The 19,280-nt window shown below is 42.9% G+C and overlaps 1 protein-coding gene across 1 annotated transcript in view; it reads left to right on the top strand.

Moving 5' to 3' along the window:
- Positions 1 to 18,831, top strand: part of LOC121724303 (anoctamin-1-like) — a 37,927-nt gene extending 19,096 nt beyond the window's left edge. Inside the window, 16 exon segments of the mRNA XM_042110756.1 lie at positions 625 to 785; positions 3,815 to 3,897; positions 4,141 to 4,152; positions 5,007 to 5,078; positions 5,366 to 5,443; positions 6,278 to 6,352; positions 6,529 to 6,730; positions 6,838 to 6,949; positions 7,042 to 7,099; positions 7,233 to 7,333; positions 7,862 to 8,004; positions 14,250 to 14,402; positions 14,756 to 14,808; positions 15,663 to 15,847; positions 15,995 to 16,100; positions 16,369 to 18,831. Of these exon segments, the coding sequence (XP_041966690.1) occupies positions 625 to 785; positions 3,815 to 3,897; positions 4,141 to 4,152; positions 5,007 to 5,078; positions 5,366 to 5,443; positions 6,278 to 6,352; positions 6,529 to 6,730; positions 6,838 to 6,949; positions 7,042 to 7,099; positions 7,233 to 7,333; positions 7,862 to 8,004; positions 14,250 to 14,402; positions 14,756 to 14,808; positions 15,663 to 15,847; positions 15,995 to 16,100; positions 16,369 to 16,614 (1,840 nt within the window). The 3' untranslated portion in view covers positions 16,615 to 18,831.
- Positions 18,832 to 19,280: the final 449 nt, after the last annotated feature.

Genomic DNA, 19,280 nt, shown 5'->3' with positions numbered 1-19,280 from the left:
AACAGAACATCTGGCCCACAGTAGATGGTTCCTCTCTGGCTCTCGTTGATGGCAGGATATTATGACATGGATAGTGTGGGGCCATTTGGAACACTGTCACGCTGTAAGCACCTCACCAGTAAGCCAAACGCTCTGACTGCTGTGAGTTAGCACTTGTGGTGCAGCAGACAGAATATGTGAACTAGTCAGTGGATCAATCCGTTTCTTAATTAAAATTTATAGTATAAACAGTGTTATAAACAGTGATAAGAGTCAGTCTTGGCCATGGCATTCGTAAGCCTTCACCTTTAATCTCTTCAGTCACTTCTCTGTGCTTTACAACAGCACGTTACGTTATTTCTGTAACGCTTTCCTACAGTGAAGGTGGGAACCTCACTACCGCCACCAATGTGTAGCACCCCCTTGGGTGACCATTGCGTTTACCATTATATGTTATATTTGTCGATTGAACATATGATGAACTGTCCTACAGGCAAAATTTCATGAAGTTATTGTAGTCTGTTATAACAGTTATCACCTTCTGAGCCACATGTGTCTCCATTGCAGCCTCTAGGGTCAGGGGGTTGGTGGGTAGTTGAGTGATGGTGGGGTTACAGTAAGTGTTGACTATGTTTGTATTCGCAGCATGGAGATCTGTGATGACAGGGAGAACATCATCATGTGCCCCATGTGTGACCGCGTGTGCAGCTACTGGAACCTGAGCACGGCCTGCAGCACCGCACGGGCCAGCCATCTGTTCGACAACCCCGCCACCGTCTTCTTCTCTATCTTCATGGCCCTGTGGGGTGAGCTGTCTTCACGCACGCACACACACACACACACACACACACACACACACACACACACACACACACACACACATACATACACACATACACACACACACACACACACACACACACACATACTGTACATACACACACACACACACACATCCACACACATCCACACACACACACATACACACACACACACACATACACACACACACACACACACACACACACACACACACAAACACACACACACACACACACACACACACACACACACACACACACACACGTATGCACACTTAAACAGTCGCACTCTCACTCACCCTAGACACGACCTCACATTCAAACAACCTGATATGACAACAGATATGTTAGACTCCTGGTCTCTACAGCATTTTATTATTTGTACTTTAGTTCCAATCTTACCAGTCTTGGTGAATTTCTGCATGCAATATCTGTGTGGTTTCAATTCTGCAAACATACCACACTCTGCTCTAATGCGATATATTGACAGTGAGGTCTGCTAGTTTGTGTTTTCCTACCTTCTGTTCGCCTTTTTTGCCACATGTAACAGGAACGTGCTTGTGGTTTACCGTGGTCCTTGTTCAAACCCTTCCTGCCTCGTGTCTGACACATCTTCTTGGCATCTCTCCTGCCGTGGCCCTGGGTAGTCTCTCCCATTGGAGATGAGGGACTTGCTCCTTCTCCTCGGAGGAAAAAAAAGCAGGTTCTTGGGCTGGCCATGTCTGTGCTCTGCTCAATGTCATACACCCGAGACTGAAGGCAGGAAGCAATTGACTTAAGCACTGGTCCAGGGCATAAGTTCAGCAATAAGATTTAGATGTGCTTTATCACAGCCAGAATGTATGAGTGTGTGTGTGTGTGTGTGTGTGTGTGTGTGTGTGTGTGTGTGTGTGTGTGTGTGTGTGCGTGCGTGTGTGTGTGTGTGTGTGTGTGTGTGTGTGTGTGTGTGTATGTTTGTGTGTGTGTGTGTGTGTGTGTGTGTGTGTGTGTGTGTGTGTGTGTGTGTGTGTGTGTGTGTTTTCTGACACAGTCAGTGACAGAAACAAATATCACACAGCTCCCAACTCCCAAGTTATGTAACTTACAATGACTGCGGTTCCTTCCAACCAGACACTGTTTATGGACACGTCAGAGATTAGAAATTGCTTTACATTCACTTTTGTAGAGTTTGGCACAGAGACGTCTAAAAGACTAACTACTGCTTGTGTCTCCTGTTACTTGGTTGTACATTGCAGGTTCTCATTACCATCTATGTCACTTTTGTATGAAACGTGAAGCTAATTTAGTCTTGTTCCTTTCTCAGTTGACCATTGATCAAGATTATAATTAACGTGAATAATTGAGTCTCCTTTTAATTCTAATTTTAACACCTTTTCCCCGTACATAATCTTCCTGTGGAATTGAAACTGTCTCCATGATCATTCATTTCCCTCTTCTTGCATGAAATAGATAACCATATTAATCAAGCACAACCAAACAATTTCAGATTATTTCTCTATACCTGTAGAAATCTCTAACGTTAGAGTTCAGGGCTTTCAGAGTTATGGTTATGGTTATGGGATTTGGCAGACGCTTTTGTTCAAAGCGACATACAAATAAAAACAATAGTTCAATTGAACAGTGAACAATTTAAAATGTTGGTCAGACTACATTAAGGAGAATAGTAATAATAAACAACTATGCCAATTCAATTAATAGCCTAATGAAAATAAACAATACTATAATATAAAAACCTTAACCCATAAGAAGCGCTTAATTAACTAAGTGCATGTTGAACAGATATGTCTTTAGACCCAAAACTATCACAGGAACGGAGAGCACTGGGCAACTCATTCCACCAACAAGGAACCACTGAGGAAAAAAAGTCTTGAATTTGACCTAGAATTTATGGCTGGTCGACACAACAGAGGCTCATCAGAGTTGGGGTGGAGAGTAACTAGGAGAGGAGGATGTGTCGTCTTTGGCTGATTGAAGACCAGGTGTGCTGCAGCATTCTGAGTCAGTTGTAATGATCTTACTACACAAGCAGGTAGGCCAGCTAACAGTGAATTACAATAGTCCAGCTTGGAGATGACCATGGCCTGGACAACAAGTGGTGTGGAATCTTGTGTCAGATAAGGTCTGATCTTCCTAATATTGTCATAGATAAACCAACATGATTTTGCAATTGAAGCTACATGCTCAGAGAAGTTAAGTTGGTAATTTACGACACCCAGGTTACGTGCCGATCTAGTTGGGGTCAGTGAAGATGAGTCAAGCTGGAAGTTAATCTGTTGGGGAATAGCTGTTTTAGCTGGAAATACCAAAAGCTCAGTTTTTGAGAGATTAAGCTGAAGGTGCCGATCTTTCATCCAGACTGAAATATCCTTAAGGCATGCAGAAATCCGATGGGAAACACTAGAGTCCTCAGGTGGAAAAGATAGGTAAAGTTAAATGTTTACTACAAATGCATGACAGCAACATAAGGTCCTCATGATATCTGAATGATGTAAACATTTATAGATATCACTTACCTTTATGTTCTTATTGGCTCATATCACACCTACTTCTATGTTCTTATTGGCTCATATCACACTTACCTATGTTCGTATTGGCTCATATCACACACTTACCTCTATGTTCTTATTGGCTCATATCACACTTACCTCTATGTTCTTATTGGCTCATATCACACTTACCTCTATGTTCTTATTGGCTCATATCACACTTACCTCTATGTTCTTATTGGGTCATGTGTTATTAATCAATAGCGTTTTGTATCAACTCCTTGCTTGATGTGCTCGTGATATGATGTGATCCTGGGCAATATGTTATCCTGTCTCATTTGGCAGCTGTCATAGCATGCTGTGATAACTTTAGATCATGTGGAATTACACCAATAGGAGTTTTGTCAGCATGACATAATGACCTTAATGAGGGCTTAAGTTTGTCGTTGGACTTGCATATGTGTTGTGTTCTCACTGCCCTGAGGTCATGTGTCTGAAAGTAACGTGTGTCTCATGCCCTCTGTGCAGCCGCCATGTTCATGGAGCACTGGAAGAGAAGGCAGATGCGCCTCAACTACGAGTGGGATCTGACAGGGTACGAGGATGAAGAGGTCAGTCAGTCCAGTCCTGTGTGTGTTGTGTTTGGTCACTGCAGTCCATGTGTTCTGTCTTGAACTTTGTCTTTTAGGAGATATTTAAGGCTTTTAGGAGATGTCACATTAATTGTTTAATGTTATTTTAGACCCTGACAGAGTAAGAGTTACAGGCTTCCAGTAGAAATTGTGGTCATTTGGGAGTTGCTCGTTTAGATGTCTCTTTGAACTCATATTTTCCCATCTTCTTTGGCTTTGTAGGAAGCGCTAAAGGTTTGGAACATTTTGTTTAATGAAGTACTCTCTTCTACTTTCCTCATGTTCTTTTGAAATCGTACGCTGCTTCCCTGTCCTTTCTTTCAATAGCACAGAACATCATGAGACGCTCTTAAGATGCCCACCCGTAATGGCTCATCTCACCCCTCCTCTAATGCACCTCTCTGGCCACAGCTCTCAGCTGAGACACACTCATAATGCCTTGTTCACTGTCTATATTTATTTGCTCTTTCATATCTGCCAACCTCCTGTCTCTCTACTGGGCTATTTAACACATCAAATGCTAAAGCACATACAGTATCTGTTTGATAAATAGCACATGAACCTAACCTCACAGACACCTTGCTAGTTAACAGTGAAGTGAATGCACTTGTTTGCACAGGATTCAAAAGGTGCAGTGTACTGATATTTCCGATGATTGTCACTGTGAAGCACAGTGTTTTTTCTTCATGTCATGGAAATGGTACAGCCTTTTAAGAAATGGCAATTATGTTTATTGGGCACAGTACTTGTAAAGACATGATTGTCCAAATGTTGGTTTTATTTTTCAAATGAATTGTACTTGTTTTATTTCAACATTTCACACTTCATTCATATTTAATGTAGGCTCATTTAAATGCAAAGCCATTCATCATTGCATAGTATATGTAATATAGTCAGATAAATAATTACCACTTCACCTTGGTGTATTAACTATAACTAGCCGTGACTTCAAAAGTTGCTATCCAGTAAACAGAAACATCAATGGGAAAGACTGTTTGTGTGCCAAAAACAACAGTGGGATGTGAGGGAGGCCTTTTAATGAGTGTCTTTGTCCAGCTTTATCACCACTGACTTTCCCATCTCCCCAGGACCACCCACGAGCTGAGTACGAGTCCCGAGTCATGCAGAAGTCAAAGAAGAGAGAGCTCAAGTCACAAAAGGTGCGTGCCCTCAACTGGCACAGCCAAGCTAGCCAGACATCACAATCATTGACCTACTTTTAAAACCCTTATTTTTATATATTTTTAAAGTATTTCTGGTAGCTTATGTCAGACCCTGAGCTCATTGTATCAAAGTCTGTACACTGTATGTGTATTTGTATATTTGTGTGTGTGTGTGTGTTCCCTCGTTTAAAAAGTGTTGTACTATTGTACTGTTGTATTGTTTGCACTGTTGCCTTAATTCTGGGGGGCTGGTTATGTTTGTGTGTGTCCAACCTGGATGTCAGAAGCCATCAGAGATAAGAGCGGAACCCAGAAACAAATGGAAGCAAACTGTTCAAACTGCAATGGCTGGCCTTAAACTGGTATTGTCCCCCTTGCCCCCTCGCCCATCTCTCCCCCCACAGCACTCAATCAGCCATTCCAGTCACCTTAATGGACCACAGAGCTCTAAGGCACTCGTGTTGCTGCAGCCAAGCAATGCTTTTTTTTTTTTTTTTTAACAAAATGCTGTCCATTCAAATGAAATGGCACTTTGGTCTCAAAAGGATGTGAGCTACGGTCATTAGAATGTGAATACTCTCATCCTAAAAGCTCTTAGAGTCCTTTGAACAGTCAAATGCCATTACTGGTCTCAGTGTACGCAAATGGATTATTTCCAAGTGGGTAGAACCTCAGTTGACCTGAGGTCTCTCCATGTTGTGTGCTCAATTGAAAACTTTCTTGTATTTTTTTTACACACACTCCTCTTTCCACACCCATCACTTTCTAGTGTTCTCTTCAGAAGGACAATGCACTATTCACCTCCTCCTGTTTAGCAGTGCTTTGGATGTCCGGAGAATCCCTTTTGTTTTGGCATAGGTGCTTGAGAGTGTCATGGTGCATGTTTTTTGACTGTGGAATTGTGAGGCTCGTCCACTAGCATGAAGGCCGATCTCAGCTGGCAGTTTGAAGATGCTGACCCGTCTTTTACATTTGGTCAGGAAGTCATCATGAATGCATCGCATTGTATCCTACAATTTGGCTAAATGTCCAACACCATCCCTGAATTGAGCTGTACTGTATTCAGTGTGTTGAAACGTCCTTGTAATGGTTGTGTCAGCATCAAAGCATTTGCTCTCTCACATCACCCTTGAGTGTTTGCCGATCGCTGTTCAAATGTTTTCGGCATCAGAGTAACAGTCTGTCTCCTCTTGTAGACTGAGAAAGAGAAGCTGACGTGTAGAGACAGATTTCCAGCTTACATGACCAATATAGTCATGATGCTTTTAATGGTAAGTGAAACTGTTCTCAGTCATTGAGTCATGCTCTCAATTTGTATTCTAGTTCCGAATAATGTTTTCCCAAGTTTACTGTAGTGATATTTATGGTTTTGGTTATGGTTATGATTTAGGGACTTTTCAACCCTTATTTCTTGCCCCCTGTGGTTACGCCATGTTCTCTCTTTCAGATTGGGGTGACATTTGCTATTGTGTTTGGAGTCATCCTGTACAGGATATCCACCAAAGCCGCACTGCACATGAGCTCGAACCCCACCACGCGCTCCAACGTCCGGTTGACGGTGAAGGCCACCGCCGCCATCATTAACCTGGTGGTCATCCTCATCCTGGATGAGGTGTATGGGGCCGTGGCTCGATGGCTCACTGTGCTCGGTCAGTCCACAACGGTCCTCAGCCTTAGTCATTTTCTCCATACATCTGTGGAACAAGGTGACATAAAGCAACTGTGACATTAGCGTGAAGGTTTGATTTCTCCTCAGAGGTGCCTAAAACCGACAAGAGCTTTGAGGAGAGACTGATCTTCAAGACCTTCATCCTCAAGTTTGTGAATGCATTCACGCCCATCATATACATCGCCTTCTTCAGAGGCAGGTGGGTACGCCGTGTTCCAGCTCCTGTTCTCACCTTGTGTGCTCGTCACGCTGGTCATTTTCCCAAACAAATTCCTCTCTCTGTCTTCTTAGATTGGTTGGACGCCCAGGAAGTTATGTGTACGTTTTTGAGTCGTACCGAATGGAAGAGGTAAAACTGCACACTTTTAACTTCTGGTTTGGGTCTGGGGAAAGCTGCTGTGATGAGCTAAATAGAGTGGTTCATTGATCCATTGATAGAGGAAATTGTGGAAACTGCTTTTAAAAAACTCTGATTTTCACAGTGTGACCATGGAGGATGTTTGATGGAGCTGTGCATTCAACTCAGTATTACCATGCTTGGCAAACAGCTTATTCAGAACAACCTGTTTGAAATTGGTGTCCCGTAAGTACAACACACACACACACACACACACACACACACACACACACACACACACACACACACACACACACACACATCCATATGGGGTGCTGTGTGTAACAGACAATTTTACATACAGAATGTTGTTGGATGGCACAAACCATTCATTTACTTGGAAACCATGTAACATCATAATGCATTTTGTCTGTTAAGTAATGTTAGCATTATGTCCACCAAAAATGAAGTGAGCACATTCATTGTTTTTCATTTTGCGAAAAAGCAGAATACACTCTCTTGTAAGCCCCCCCGCCCCTCCTCCTCCCAATCTCATAATTCCATATAAGACAGCATTAAGCATCAAAATGCATAGGAGAGTTTTAGCATCTCAACTTCTTGCCATGGTCAGAAAACCCATCAGTGGGTACCCATCCATCAAGGACATGAACACGTCCTCAGTTAGACTGACAGAAATACACCCATCATCTGGCAGCATGGAGACGTTTGGAGCAGATGCTCTCTAAGTGATTGTCTTTTCTCGTCTCGCTGCAGCAAGCTGAAGAAGCTGATAAGGTACATCAAGTCCAAGCGGGGCTCCTTTCAGGAAGAGGAGCGTGAGAAGAAGCTGCAGCGCTACGAAACTGACCACTTCCTGGACCCATTCGCCGGCCTCACGCCAGAGTACATGGAGATGAGTGAGTCACAGGCTGACTGGGGCTGAGCTGTGCTTTTACCCCAGGGAGAGATTGCACTAATCATTTCTAAAACATATTTTATTTATATATTTACAAAGCTGGCTTACATGGCCTCCTATTTTCTGCATAATCAAAATGAAAATACGAAAGAATGTGATTTTTTCATCATCCATTTTGGCGATTGTATAATAGATATTGGGGAATGGGGATATACCTAGTGTAGAGAAATAATGCTCCACACACATGGATTTATGATAGTATGAGACTACTGTGGTCTAATCATGTTTAACCCCTCTGTTCTAATTTGGGCAGTCAGGGTAGCAGAGGAACCTCATTGGCATTTGATATAACAATGTATTTAAGCTCCTGTCTGTCTTCTTTGGCTGAAGGGTATAACGCTGTTGTAATACCGTGCGGGTATTTTATTTAGTGTGGGCATCATGTGTTGGGCATCATCTGAGTGTCAAACTGTTATTCTGTGAAAGTCAAATATGTCAGTGGTGGCCACTCCAATCTCCTCTGTCTGAAATAGCTCAGTGGCAGTGCAATGACATCCATGTCTTTTTGGCTTTAGCCTGTCAGATTATCTGTAGCTCGGCTCCACACTCCACGCTATCTCCCAGTATGTGGAAAACAGAGATGTCACTCTCACCGCTGAAGAGAGAGGATTCCTGCAGAACCTGCAGGGACTCTTTGGTGCTTATGAACAGGTGGAGAAACGCATTTATTTGTTTCCACAACCAAGAGCGTATTTATCTTGGACGTTACACTGACAGAAAAGTGTTGGAAACTCATGCAATGGAGGTCCCCTTTCAAGTTAATCGCTGGCTGTTTCTGTTGGCCACGTCGCCGTGAGCCCCATGCGGACTCAGCTTTAGAATGATCATAGTGCTCATGAGAGGATTACTCTACTGTGAGAAAGTTCTCCAAAGGACACATCTGTTTTCAAAGAGAATGACAATTAATTATGGAATTGATCTAGCTGTATTAGAAGGCTCACCAAATTGCCAGCTCAAGCTGAGAGAGGCACCCTTCATCAAATACCATTTAATTGACCTGCATATTTAAATATTAAAGGGCCCCAACCTTTCTTCTATATTGGGTGCACCCAACCTCAGATGGCAGTGTGGTAAATGTCAAAGAGAGACAGCTCTTTGCACATGAGAGAACTGCATTGATTTTTTACTTGCCTAATTGCCGTGGAACTCCTTCATCCTATAAAGATGATAATTTGATGCATTTAATCAGTGTCACATTAACTACAGTGTATGTCTCATGGTAGGGGTTGTTGTTTTACACCAGCCTTACTCAAGTCCACTGAAGGGAACCAACTAACTTTGTTTACAAGGTGTGAGCACAGCAGACAATGGGACGAGGAGGCTTGCATCCGCTTGGCTGAGCTCTAGTCCCTGGATCTCTCCCAGCGCCCAGATGTTCTCCAAGGTTCTAGACTTGTATCCATGCTGCTCCACATAGCATAGCCATTGTCCCCCAGCTTGGACACTCTGTCCTCTCTCAGTGCTCATCTGTGGTTAGCTGATGGTAAGCCACACACCGAGGTGCTTTGCCCTACTCAGAGGATTCCAGTTGATGATATAAACATGCAAATATATTTAAGTCCTAATTCTTTATGAAACAAAACAAAGTTGCTGTGGCTCTGTCCAAGAAATTCCTTGAGGTTGCCTCCTAGTTTGATGGGCCTCCATTTGACTTGAGCTCAGACAGCAGCCTCTGGAGGGAGGGAGAGCGCAGCAGAGCGCGGCCCAGCGCAGGCCTCAGATCACCCCACCCTTATAAAAAGGACTTCAGACCAGCAGCATCGCATTTCCCTTAGTGTGGCTTTCCTAGAGCGCACCTGTCCATCAGGCTGCAGACCCGCCACTCTGCGCTCACCGGCCTGACCTTTCCTGTAATATCATAATGTGTCAATGTCATTTGCCAGTATTTAACACTGTTACTGTTAGGGGATGTATACAGCAACCATAGTTCGAATTACAGGGGGTACTGGGGGGTACTATACCCCCCAATGAAGACCCAGTACCCCCCAAAGAGACAACTGAAATATCAGTTTTGGGGGGGTCAGATAATTTTTCTGATATTGTGAAAAAATATCATTACAGTTGGCTACAATACAAGTCAACTCCTATTTTCACTAGGAAAAGTTTAATGTAAAGCGATTTCAGACACCCCTATTATGGACCGTACCATTTTTAACCACCGTGGCACAAAAGCAACGGAGATAGTAGTGGGGTACGAATTGTATTTCCGTAGGATTTTTTTGCTAAAATTTATATTTTTGTTTTATTTGCTTTATTTGGGTTCCTACTGTTGTAAAATGATGGGGTGCAAATTTTCTGACCCCGTTTTGCCCCCCCTCTGAAATAATGGTCCTACGGGACCATTATTTCATGACAATTCGTACCCCACTATAGAGAACGACTTCAACTTCTCAAGCAAGTGTCAACGACGTTGAATGACAAAACGCTAGATTCCTCCAGTAGCCTAAATTCGGTTTGCTGCTGGCGTGCATGGGTAAATGTAAGTTGCTAGCAGACGTCTAACTTGTTGAAAATGTGCTATTTTACAACCTTCATGTATTAACATGTTTTGTTCTTGCATGTCACGAGTTCTGACATTTAAAACGAGACATTGAGAACTTTGAAAAAGCACTGGTAGTTTACTTACAAGACGATTTATACGAACAGTATCTTCACGAAGTTTAGCGTTTGCAGCCATCTTGAATTTAGTCACGATAAGTCGAGCAACAAGTAAGAATGAACAGGTATGATAAGGGATCAGATTCCAAAAATAATGGAAATGCATGGATTCCAGTTTCTTCCAGTAGCAGCAACTGGAATCCATGCAACTACCAGTGCAGTTCTCAATGTCTCGTTTTAAATGTCAGGGCCCTCGGAAGTCTACCAATGAAGTGTGGAGATACATTGAGCCTTGTAAATGGGTGTAAAACAGTGATTTATTTGCATGGCTAGCCCGATGCCGAAGCACCACTATTGAAAAAGCTGTTGGTAGCATCGGCTAACTAGCGCCAGATTTTGGAGTGCAGGGGACAAGCCGAGATGGGCTATGAGACATACGTTCACACTCGGTATCATGTTTCAATACACTTTAGGTCAATATCACACCGGAATTCTCCTTTAAGCCAGAGAATGTCTAATAAGTGCTCTGGTTAAGCAGTCGCATGAAATAAGGATACTACAGACAATTCGGTTTTCAATTCAACTGTTAAACTAATAAAGTTCATTTTCAAGGTATGTGACTGCTATGTGAAATTTCAAATGCTTTGCCTACGCATTGCATTAGGTCTGAACACCACTGGAGAAAACACTAACATGTAGCTAATGTTTAACTAAGTTAAGCTAACGTGTGCTTCTAACTTAGCCACTAAAAGCTGATAGGCTACATTGTGCACATAAATCATGACAGGGGAAAGAAAAACATTTTAATATGATAAATAAATGGTTTGGTTTGTTTTGACAAGCAACATGTCAGGTCGAGTGCCGTGGCTGAGTTGAGAGGTGGGGCTATGTCTTCATAAAGTTGCCGGCTTCGCACCTACAGGCGTCTACGTGGCGAAAGTTAGCCGGCGGTTTCAAAAGTTCCCACTTCGGAAGCCGGTTTCAAAAGCTATTGGTTTCAGTCTCCTAAACTGCCGGCGTCGTGTACATGCAAGGCGTAACCGTTAACAAAACCTCACCGGTTTCATAAAAACCGGCGTCGTGTGCACGGCCCCTGAGTCTAGTAAAGTGGACCTTGGTTAGTTACCAAAGTTAGTTAGCAAGATAATTCTCTATTTAAATCATGTATTATTATTTTACATTGTGGTGAGGTAAAATCGATTGGCATTTCCAAGGAGATGAACTCCAGTCCATAGCCTAGGTGTCCATTGATTCTCATTTTATCTTGAATAAATTATTGTGCCCTTTTGAAATTAGTTTGGCACAGATCCTGTGTTGTTTTTATTATGCACAGAGGGTCTGATGTAGCTAAGCCTACATAACATTAGTGAAACCTGTGGAAACATAAAGAGCCAAGTAGCCTAGGCTAAATAGTACATGCTAGTATTTGAATTTGTTTTTAATTGGTTAGTAGGTCTATTGTTTTTACATTCTGGTTATCGGATTCTTGTAGGTTACCAGCTCTGTAGTTCTTATGTGGTAGTATGTTTTTTCAAAGTAGGCTATATGCTCCTTAATCACATTAAAGATTGCTTAGATTTCACATATCTCTAGGCAATTGTGTTGATTTGACACTGACTACCATAGACTATAATGGAAAATTGGTTTCTTTTTATACAGTAGGCTAGGCTATATTAGAGGGTTGGATCATACCTCCAGGTCATAAAATCTAAAAATAAACCAAATAAATATGTCATGAAATAAGCAATAGGCTTCTTGTAAAGGTATTACTTTTACTAGTAATTAGAATGGTATTTCAGTGCACTTAACTTCTAACTTTCAAGAGTTGATCAAAACAGTTCTCTTTTGGATATAATAACAATGAGATATTCTGTAGCCAACTGATTATCAGTTTGTCGCATGTTTACACCTTGTATGTGTGTTGCACAACACATGTTGCACTTGGCGATCACGATGGGGATTGATATGGTAGTGGACCATGATGGTCATAGAAGAAGTGAAGGAGCAGTACCCCCCAATTATGGTGGGGTAATTCACACTCTGACAGCAACACTGCTATTATTAAGATTGCAGTTGCTTGAAATACAATCCTGTACTTCACCTACCAAACATTTTCAGTTAGTTGGATCTACTTCCCCTGATTGTTAGATGTAGTGTACACAAAACACAGTAGTTTCTCGACACATCTAATACTCATACTAGCTAGCTGTCTTGGCTTGTTTTATGTTAGCAAATTAGCACAGTTTGTACCCTGCTGACATCACCATTACGTAAGATGGCCATCTTGTGCTTTTCAATAGAGGAGCCCTGGGGCAGGGGCACAAAGGTTAAACTAAACCAATGTTGAGTACAAGGTGTTTGATGGAGACATTAACAGTTTTCGTGATCATCTGGTGATTTAAATGCCACATGGCTCACATTGCTCATCAGAGAGGTATTGTGAGCCTTTGCCATGGATATGCAATGAGACACACACCAGCAATGTTCTCCAAGCCACTCTCAAGCTCACAATTTCTCATATCGCTCCCAAAATACACACATGCCTTCTCTCTCTCTCACTCTCCCTCTCTCTCTCTCTCTCTCTTACACACACACACACACACGCGCACACACACACACAGACACACACATGCACACACACACAGACACACACACAGACACACACACACAGTGCACATGCCACACAGTGCACACACTTCTTGCTCCGGCTTTAATTCACACCCTTGCCAAAGGCATCAAAGTGTGCACTGCACTGGGTGAGGGGCATTCTGGGCCGGATCAGACTCTGGCACAGAGTCAGCGGAGATTTCCAGCACGGGCTCTGGGCCCGATCAGCTTTCCTCTGGGTTGCATACCTGCCACCCACACACGCACAAAAATGCACACACATATACACACTCACACACACACATACACACATGCACACACGCGCACACACACACACAAACACGCACACACATGCACACGCACACACACACACACACACACACACACAAACACACACACACACACAAACACACACGCTCACACACACACAGCTGCTGTGCACAGGGCCCTCCCAGCCACTCCTTGCAGGACACATAAAAAGGAGTCTCCATCCACATGAGCTGGTCTACTCCTCTTAATTCTCCCTCCCAAATTCAACTCAGCTGCTTCAATAAATAAATCATCTCATCTGTGACGTCTTGTTTTATTTGATTTGCCCAAAAGGTCGCGGCAAGCGGGCGCTATTTTATGAGCGGTGTATATTTAACATTCATGAGACTGCCTTAGAGAATTGTTTTGCTGTTTCCCTATTTTACAAAAGATCCGCTAAAGCAGTGCACATGGTGCCCTAGACCCAGGGCCCTGCCCTGACTGCTGATGTGAAATAAGCCACAGTGCATGACTGCCCATAAGCTCCTGGATACTAGTTAACCTCACCCAAACTTCATATCACCTAAATCACCCCCCTCCCTCTCTTTCTCTCTCTCTCTCTCTTTCTCTCTCTCTCACTCTCTCTCTCTTTCTCTCTCTCTTTCTCTCTCACTCTCTCTCTCATTCTCTCTCTTTCTCTCTCTCACTCTCTCTCTCTCTCTGTGCATCCAGTCATCCAGTTTGGTTTTGTCACCTTGTTTGTGGCTTCCTTCCCTCTGGCACCACTCTTTGCCCTACTCAACAACATCATTGAGATCCGTCTGGACGCCAAGAAGTTTGTGGCTGAACTCAGGAGGCCCGTGGCAGCCAGAGCGAAGGACATCGGTGAGTTTGTCAGGTTCACTAGCCGTGGCATCCTCTTTTTGATCTCCCCAGAGAAAGGCTCTCACATCGTACCTAATTCCATTATGTCATTTGGATATAATAAAACTAAGTCCTGTTAAGTCACCTGCCATGTCACCGTTCATCAGACACTGTTTATGACCGCTTGTTTCGGAGTAGACTGCAGACTTGAGCCTCATCTAGTGGTTATATTTACAACGTGTCATTTCAGTCTTTTTATGCTGTGTATCAGCATTGCAAATATTTACATATTACCTAGAACGCAGAATAAAAACGATACTTTGGATACGTATTATTTTTCATACTGCTTGATGTTTTCTTCTTCTCATTGTCAGGGATCTGGTACAATCTTCTCAGAGGTGTGGCCAAAGTTGCAGTAATTGTGAACGTAAGTACCAAGTATTGGTGAAACATATGCCTGATGAGACGTGAAGCTAAGGGTGACATGACAACCAGCTTTAGGGTTGTGTGTGTGATTATTGAAAAGAGAACTGTGCTTTGTAGTGTTGATGAATAAAAATGTGACCTTGTTGTGTTGTGGTGCCTGGCCGCCTGTATCGTTCCTTTATTTTGATTCCACTCTTTGTCCAACAATAACATGGTCTCCAATTTTATGGTCTCTGTTCCCCCGAGGATTTATGTCACCACTTTGTGAGAGAGCTTGTCCAAGTTCACAGTTGGATTCTCTGGAAAGCTATCCTCCCAGGCCCCTCCAAATCAAAGTAAACCTTACTTGGTCAGTCTCTGAGTGCAAATTCCTGCCCAGACCTGTACTTCCGAAAGCTTTGTCAGTGGGACATTTAGATCCTTATCTTTGCGGTTTATGGGGGTAGGACATATTTAATCAGAACAGACGGAATTTTATGTCATCCGTCCTCTCCCACATCTGGGGCTATAATTAGCACATGTGTTGCAGAACAAGATGTCACTGAGATATCTCCAGAGACAGTGGGGTATTAATAGCTTTTCACTCTTTCTCTCAATAAAAATAGCACTTTGTTTTCACAAATAAAGCCTGAAAGCTGTAGTCAACAGTGGGATTCCTCCAGACTGACTAATATATGGCTGTTGTGCCTTCTTGAGAATTTTCCTATTTTTGGAAACAGAAATTCCTCACCGGGTTTCCAGTAATTCAAATTCCTAAAGGATATGCATTTTTCTCGTCCCCCCCCCCCCCCCCCCCATCCCCCGCGGTCTTCCCTACCCCTACTGCCATGGTGACCATCGGACTTCCTCGTCCAGGCGTTTGTCATCTCCTTCACGTCTGACTTCATCCCGCGGCTGGTCTACCAGTACATGTACAGCAGCAACGGTTCCATGCATGGCTTCGTCAACCACACGCTGTCCTACTTCAACGTCTCCCACTTCCAGAACGGCACGGGACCCATGAACCCTCTGTACCTTGGCTACCGCGTGGACATGTGCAGGTAGGGGGAAGTGGGATAGCAAATCTTGTGTGTTTGAGAATTCTATGTCAGCAACTGATTCCCCTGGGAATAGGCATATATGTGTGTGTGTGTGTGATTCCTTGTAGTAGTTCTGATTCAGGCCCCTCTGTGTTAATCATTCCTCAGGTATAAGGACTATAGGGAGCCACCATGGGCTCAGGCACCATATGACATCTCCAAAGAATTCTGGGCAGTGCTGGCTGCTCGTCTGGCCTTCGTCATTGTCTTCCAGGTCGGTACCACTATTTTTCGATCAGTGCTTCCAAGTGTCCAGTGGCTATCACAGCCACTTTGATCAGATGTAGAAAAGTCAGTATAACCACTCTCAGTGCTCTTATATTAGACTGAGAGGGATTATACTGACCTCATATTTGATCAAGGGTGGGTTTTTAGTAGGAATGTGTGGAATGTTTTAAACTACTTACCAGTAAATTGACCATTAAACTTTAAATGAACACATAAACTGTTATCTCTCTCTCTCTCTCACTCTCTTCCATTAGAATGTGGTGATGCTGATGAGTGACATTGTGGACTGGGTGATCCCTGACATCCCCAAAGACATCAGCGTGCAGATCCACAAGGAGAAGATCCTGCTAGTGGACCTGTTCATGAAGGAGGAGCAGGGCAAGCTGCAGGTGCTGGACAGCATGCTCTCCCATGCAGGCAAAGACAACAGCAACGCCAACAACCACAGCCCAGTGGCCCGCTCACGCTCCACCCCCCACGCACACACCAACAACTACTAACGTCCAGCCACCTACGTGTGTGTGTATGTGTGTGTGTGTGTGTGTGTGTGTGTATGTGTGTGTGTTTGTGTGTTTGTTTGGTGTGTGTCTTTTCCTTTGAGTGTGTGTGTGTGTGTGTGTGTGTGTAGGTGTCCTTATTCTTGCCATGACATTCCACAGTGTCCCTTACACACGCGTGGCTTAAGGGCCTAAACTGAGGCCCAATCTCCAAAGTGTGCAGTCCCATGTCTGCCAAGCCTTTCAGCCACAGACTGCCCTGCCAGCCAGCAAGGCCTTGAGTTGCTGTTGCAGCTCACTGACCTCGCTCAGCTGCGGCGGACCATGCGTTGAACCCAGATGATGGGTGGGACGGGGTTTGTACATATTAACTTCTAATGCATTATATTATGTTCAGAACAGAAACGCCAACTTTTTAAACATACATTACTTTTCATCTGCTTGTAGAAGTGTTTTTTAACATTTGCCTGCAGTACTCTTTAAGCAGTCAGATAACACAGTTACCAATCATATACCTCCAATAATCATGGGTATGTATAACCTTCTTACAAACCAAGTTTCATTTTTATTTAGTAAGGTTTTTATTCTCTTGAAATGGACATTTGCGACTGTTCCCATTCAACACAGTTTGAAGTGAATGGGCACTGCACATATCAAGCAAGAAGCCTTACCAACCAGTGTCAAATATCAACTCTGATTCAGCACAGATATGGTGCAGACATGTGGAAAGACTGATGTCCTAAAGGGCTGTGATTGTAGAAGATCCTTCACAGTTCCATTCCTTAAAGTTGAATGTTAAGGTTAAAGCTTAATCTTTTACAAACAGTAAACTGGGTTGTTGGTGAGCAGCAGCAGAGTCAGATTCACCATACATAGCTTAGCACTACTTTCAGCAAGTCGTACAGTCACAGTTGTGAGATATACTACTGGCTGACAACTGTTAGGCAACACAAACATTTCATCATTCCAACTTGCTGTCAGTTGAGATTTTACTGATGTTTTTCCCAACATCTTTACCTTTCTTCCCATTTTTGTCTGGCTCTCAAAGGCTTGAGATGTATTCGTGCAGACATCATTTAACTCCCCATGTGAACATGCACTGGGAGCAAAGGATTCCAGTTCTTGCTAAGATCTTGATAACAAACCATTAGTATGTGGAAATGCTAAGAGAAAAAGTGTGACTGTTTCTTATTGTGTCCAAGTTGTACTTGTCATACTTCTCGAATTTCTTTTAATGGTAGATCATAACATTACTGTGTACATTACATTGTACCGTGTATGGAATTTATCATTAGGAATATTTTTTTAACTGTACTCATTTTACTGTGCATTTGAACACTTATTGGCTTTACGTTCATTAAGCTCATACATTATATCTAACATGAAGGTACGGTAACGTAATTACTGTAGCAGATGCTTTTGTTCAAAGCATCTTACAAGCATTGAACCTGGGTCAACAGTTTGGAGAGCAGTGATAACCACAGTACCACCAACACCACTTCATCCCTAGCATCCTGCGTATGAGTTTATGTGGCCACAACAGCTTCTGTCATATTACAATATTTCTTATCAAGAGACAAAGTACAGTACTTTTTTCTTGTTGTTCCTTCTGTGTTTTGTTAGTGTATTTATAAGATGTGTAACTCACTGGAGCAAGAAGAGTTGTTTTGAGCTTATTATAAACCTGCCTTGCGCACTCTGAGGTTGTGCATGAGGTAAAGTGGAACAGGCTCAGCACTCCAGAGGAATCAGAGAAAACCCCTACATGGTGAACTGATGCTGCTGCCCTATCAGCGACTTTTTGTACAGTCATTTTTCTAGTGCAGGATTTAGAGTATTTTGTGTGATACTTATACAGTAACATTGATCTCAGCCAAAAAAAAAAAAATTCAAATTAGGGACTTACAGTAAATGTCAAGCAGGACATTGTGTCAGATATTGAGTCATGTGTTGCTGTGTTATCTGTATATAAAATCTTATGTTTACATTTAAATCTGTCTACTGGATACATCAAACAGAGTTTTTCCTATCCCATTGTCTTTCTTCGCTTGCCTTACCAGAATAGAAATACTAGGGCTCTTTTATAAATGGTCATTACTGAATATCATTTCATAGCAGCATATTTGAACTGTATAGAGATTATACTGTCATTCTATAGGGATATTACATTGTCATATAGGTCCATTTCTGATGGAATTAAGAATAAAATGTTGTACTAGAGCTCAATGGCTTTGTCATTCTCCATCTGCAAATATGAAGCTGCTGTGTTATTCAGTAGTCACTGAACAGCATATCTCTGCTTAGCCTGCACCAGGATTTACATAGGTTCAGTGATCACATCAGTGATATAACAATGAGGACTCTGAAAGAGAAATGCCGTTCTTCAGAGCAGAGAGGCCTCCTTTAGGACACAGAGCAGAGGATCATGTCTCATTACGATGCGTGCCTTCAGGAGGTGTGCGGCGCTTAACACCTCTTCACCTGATACATCACTCTCATGTTGCAGCACCATTTGTACGGTTCCACAGCATTTTTGCAGCGTCGCACACGCCTGTGTGACTTCAGCCCCTGACATCTTTGACACAGGACAGAGTCTTTTCGGCGGAGCCCTCAGGAAACAGAGCTCAGAGGAAGCACTTTTCAATGTAAATAAAGAGAGATGTTCCATC

Source organism: Alosa sapidissima, chromosome 11 (assembly GCF_018492685.1).
Source record: "Alosa sapidissima isolate fAloSap1 chromosome 11, fAloSap1.pri, whole genome shotgun sequence".
In the NCBI taxonomy this organism is placed as follows: domain Eukaryota; kingdom Metazoa; phylum Chordata; class Actinopteri; order Clupeiformes; family Clupeidae; genus Alosa; species Alosa sapidissima.
This window is presented reverse-complemented; position numbering and strand designations above follow the sequence as displayed.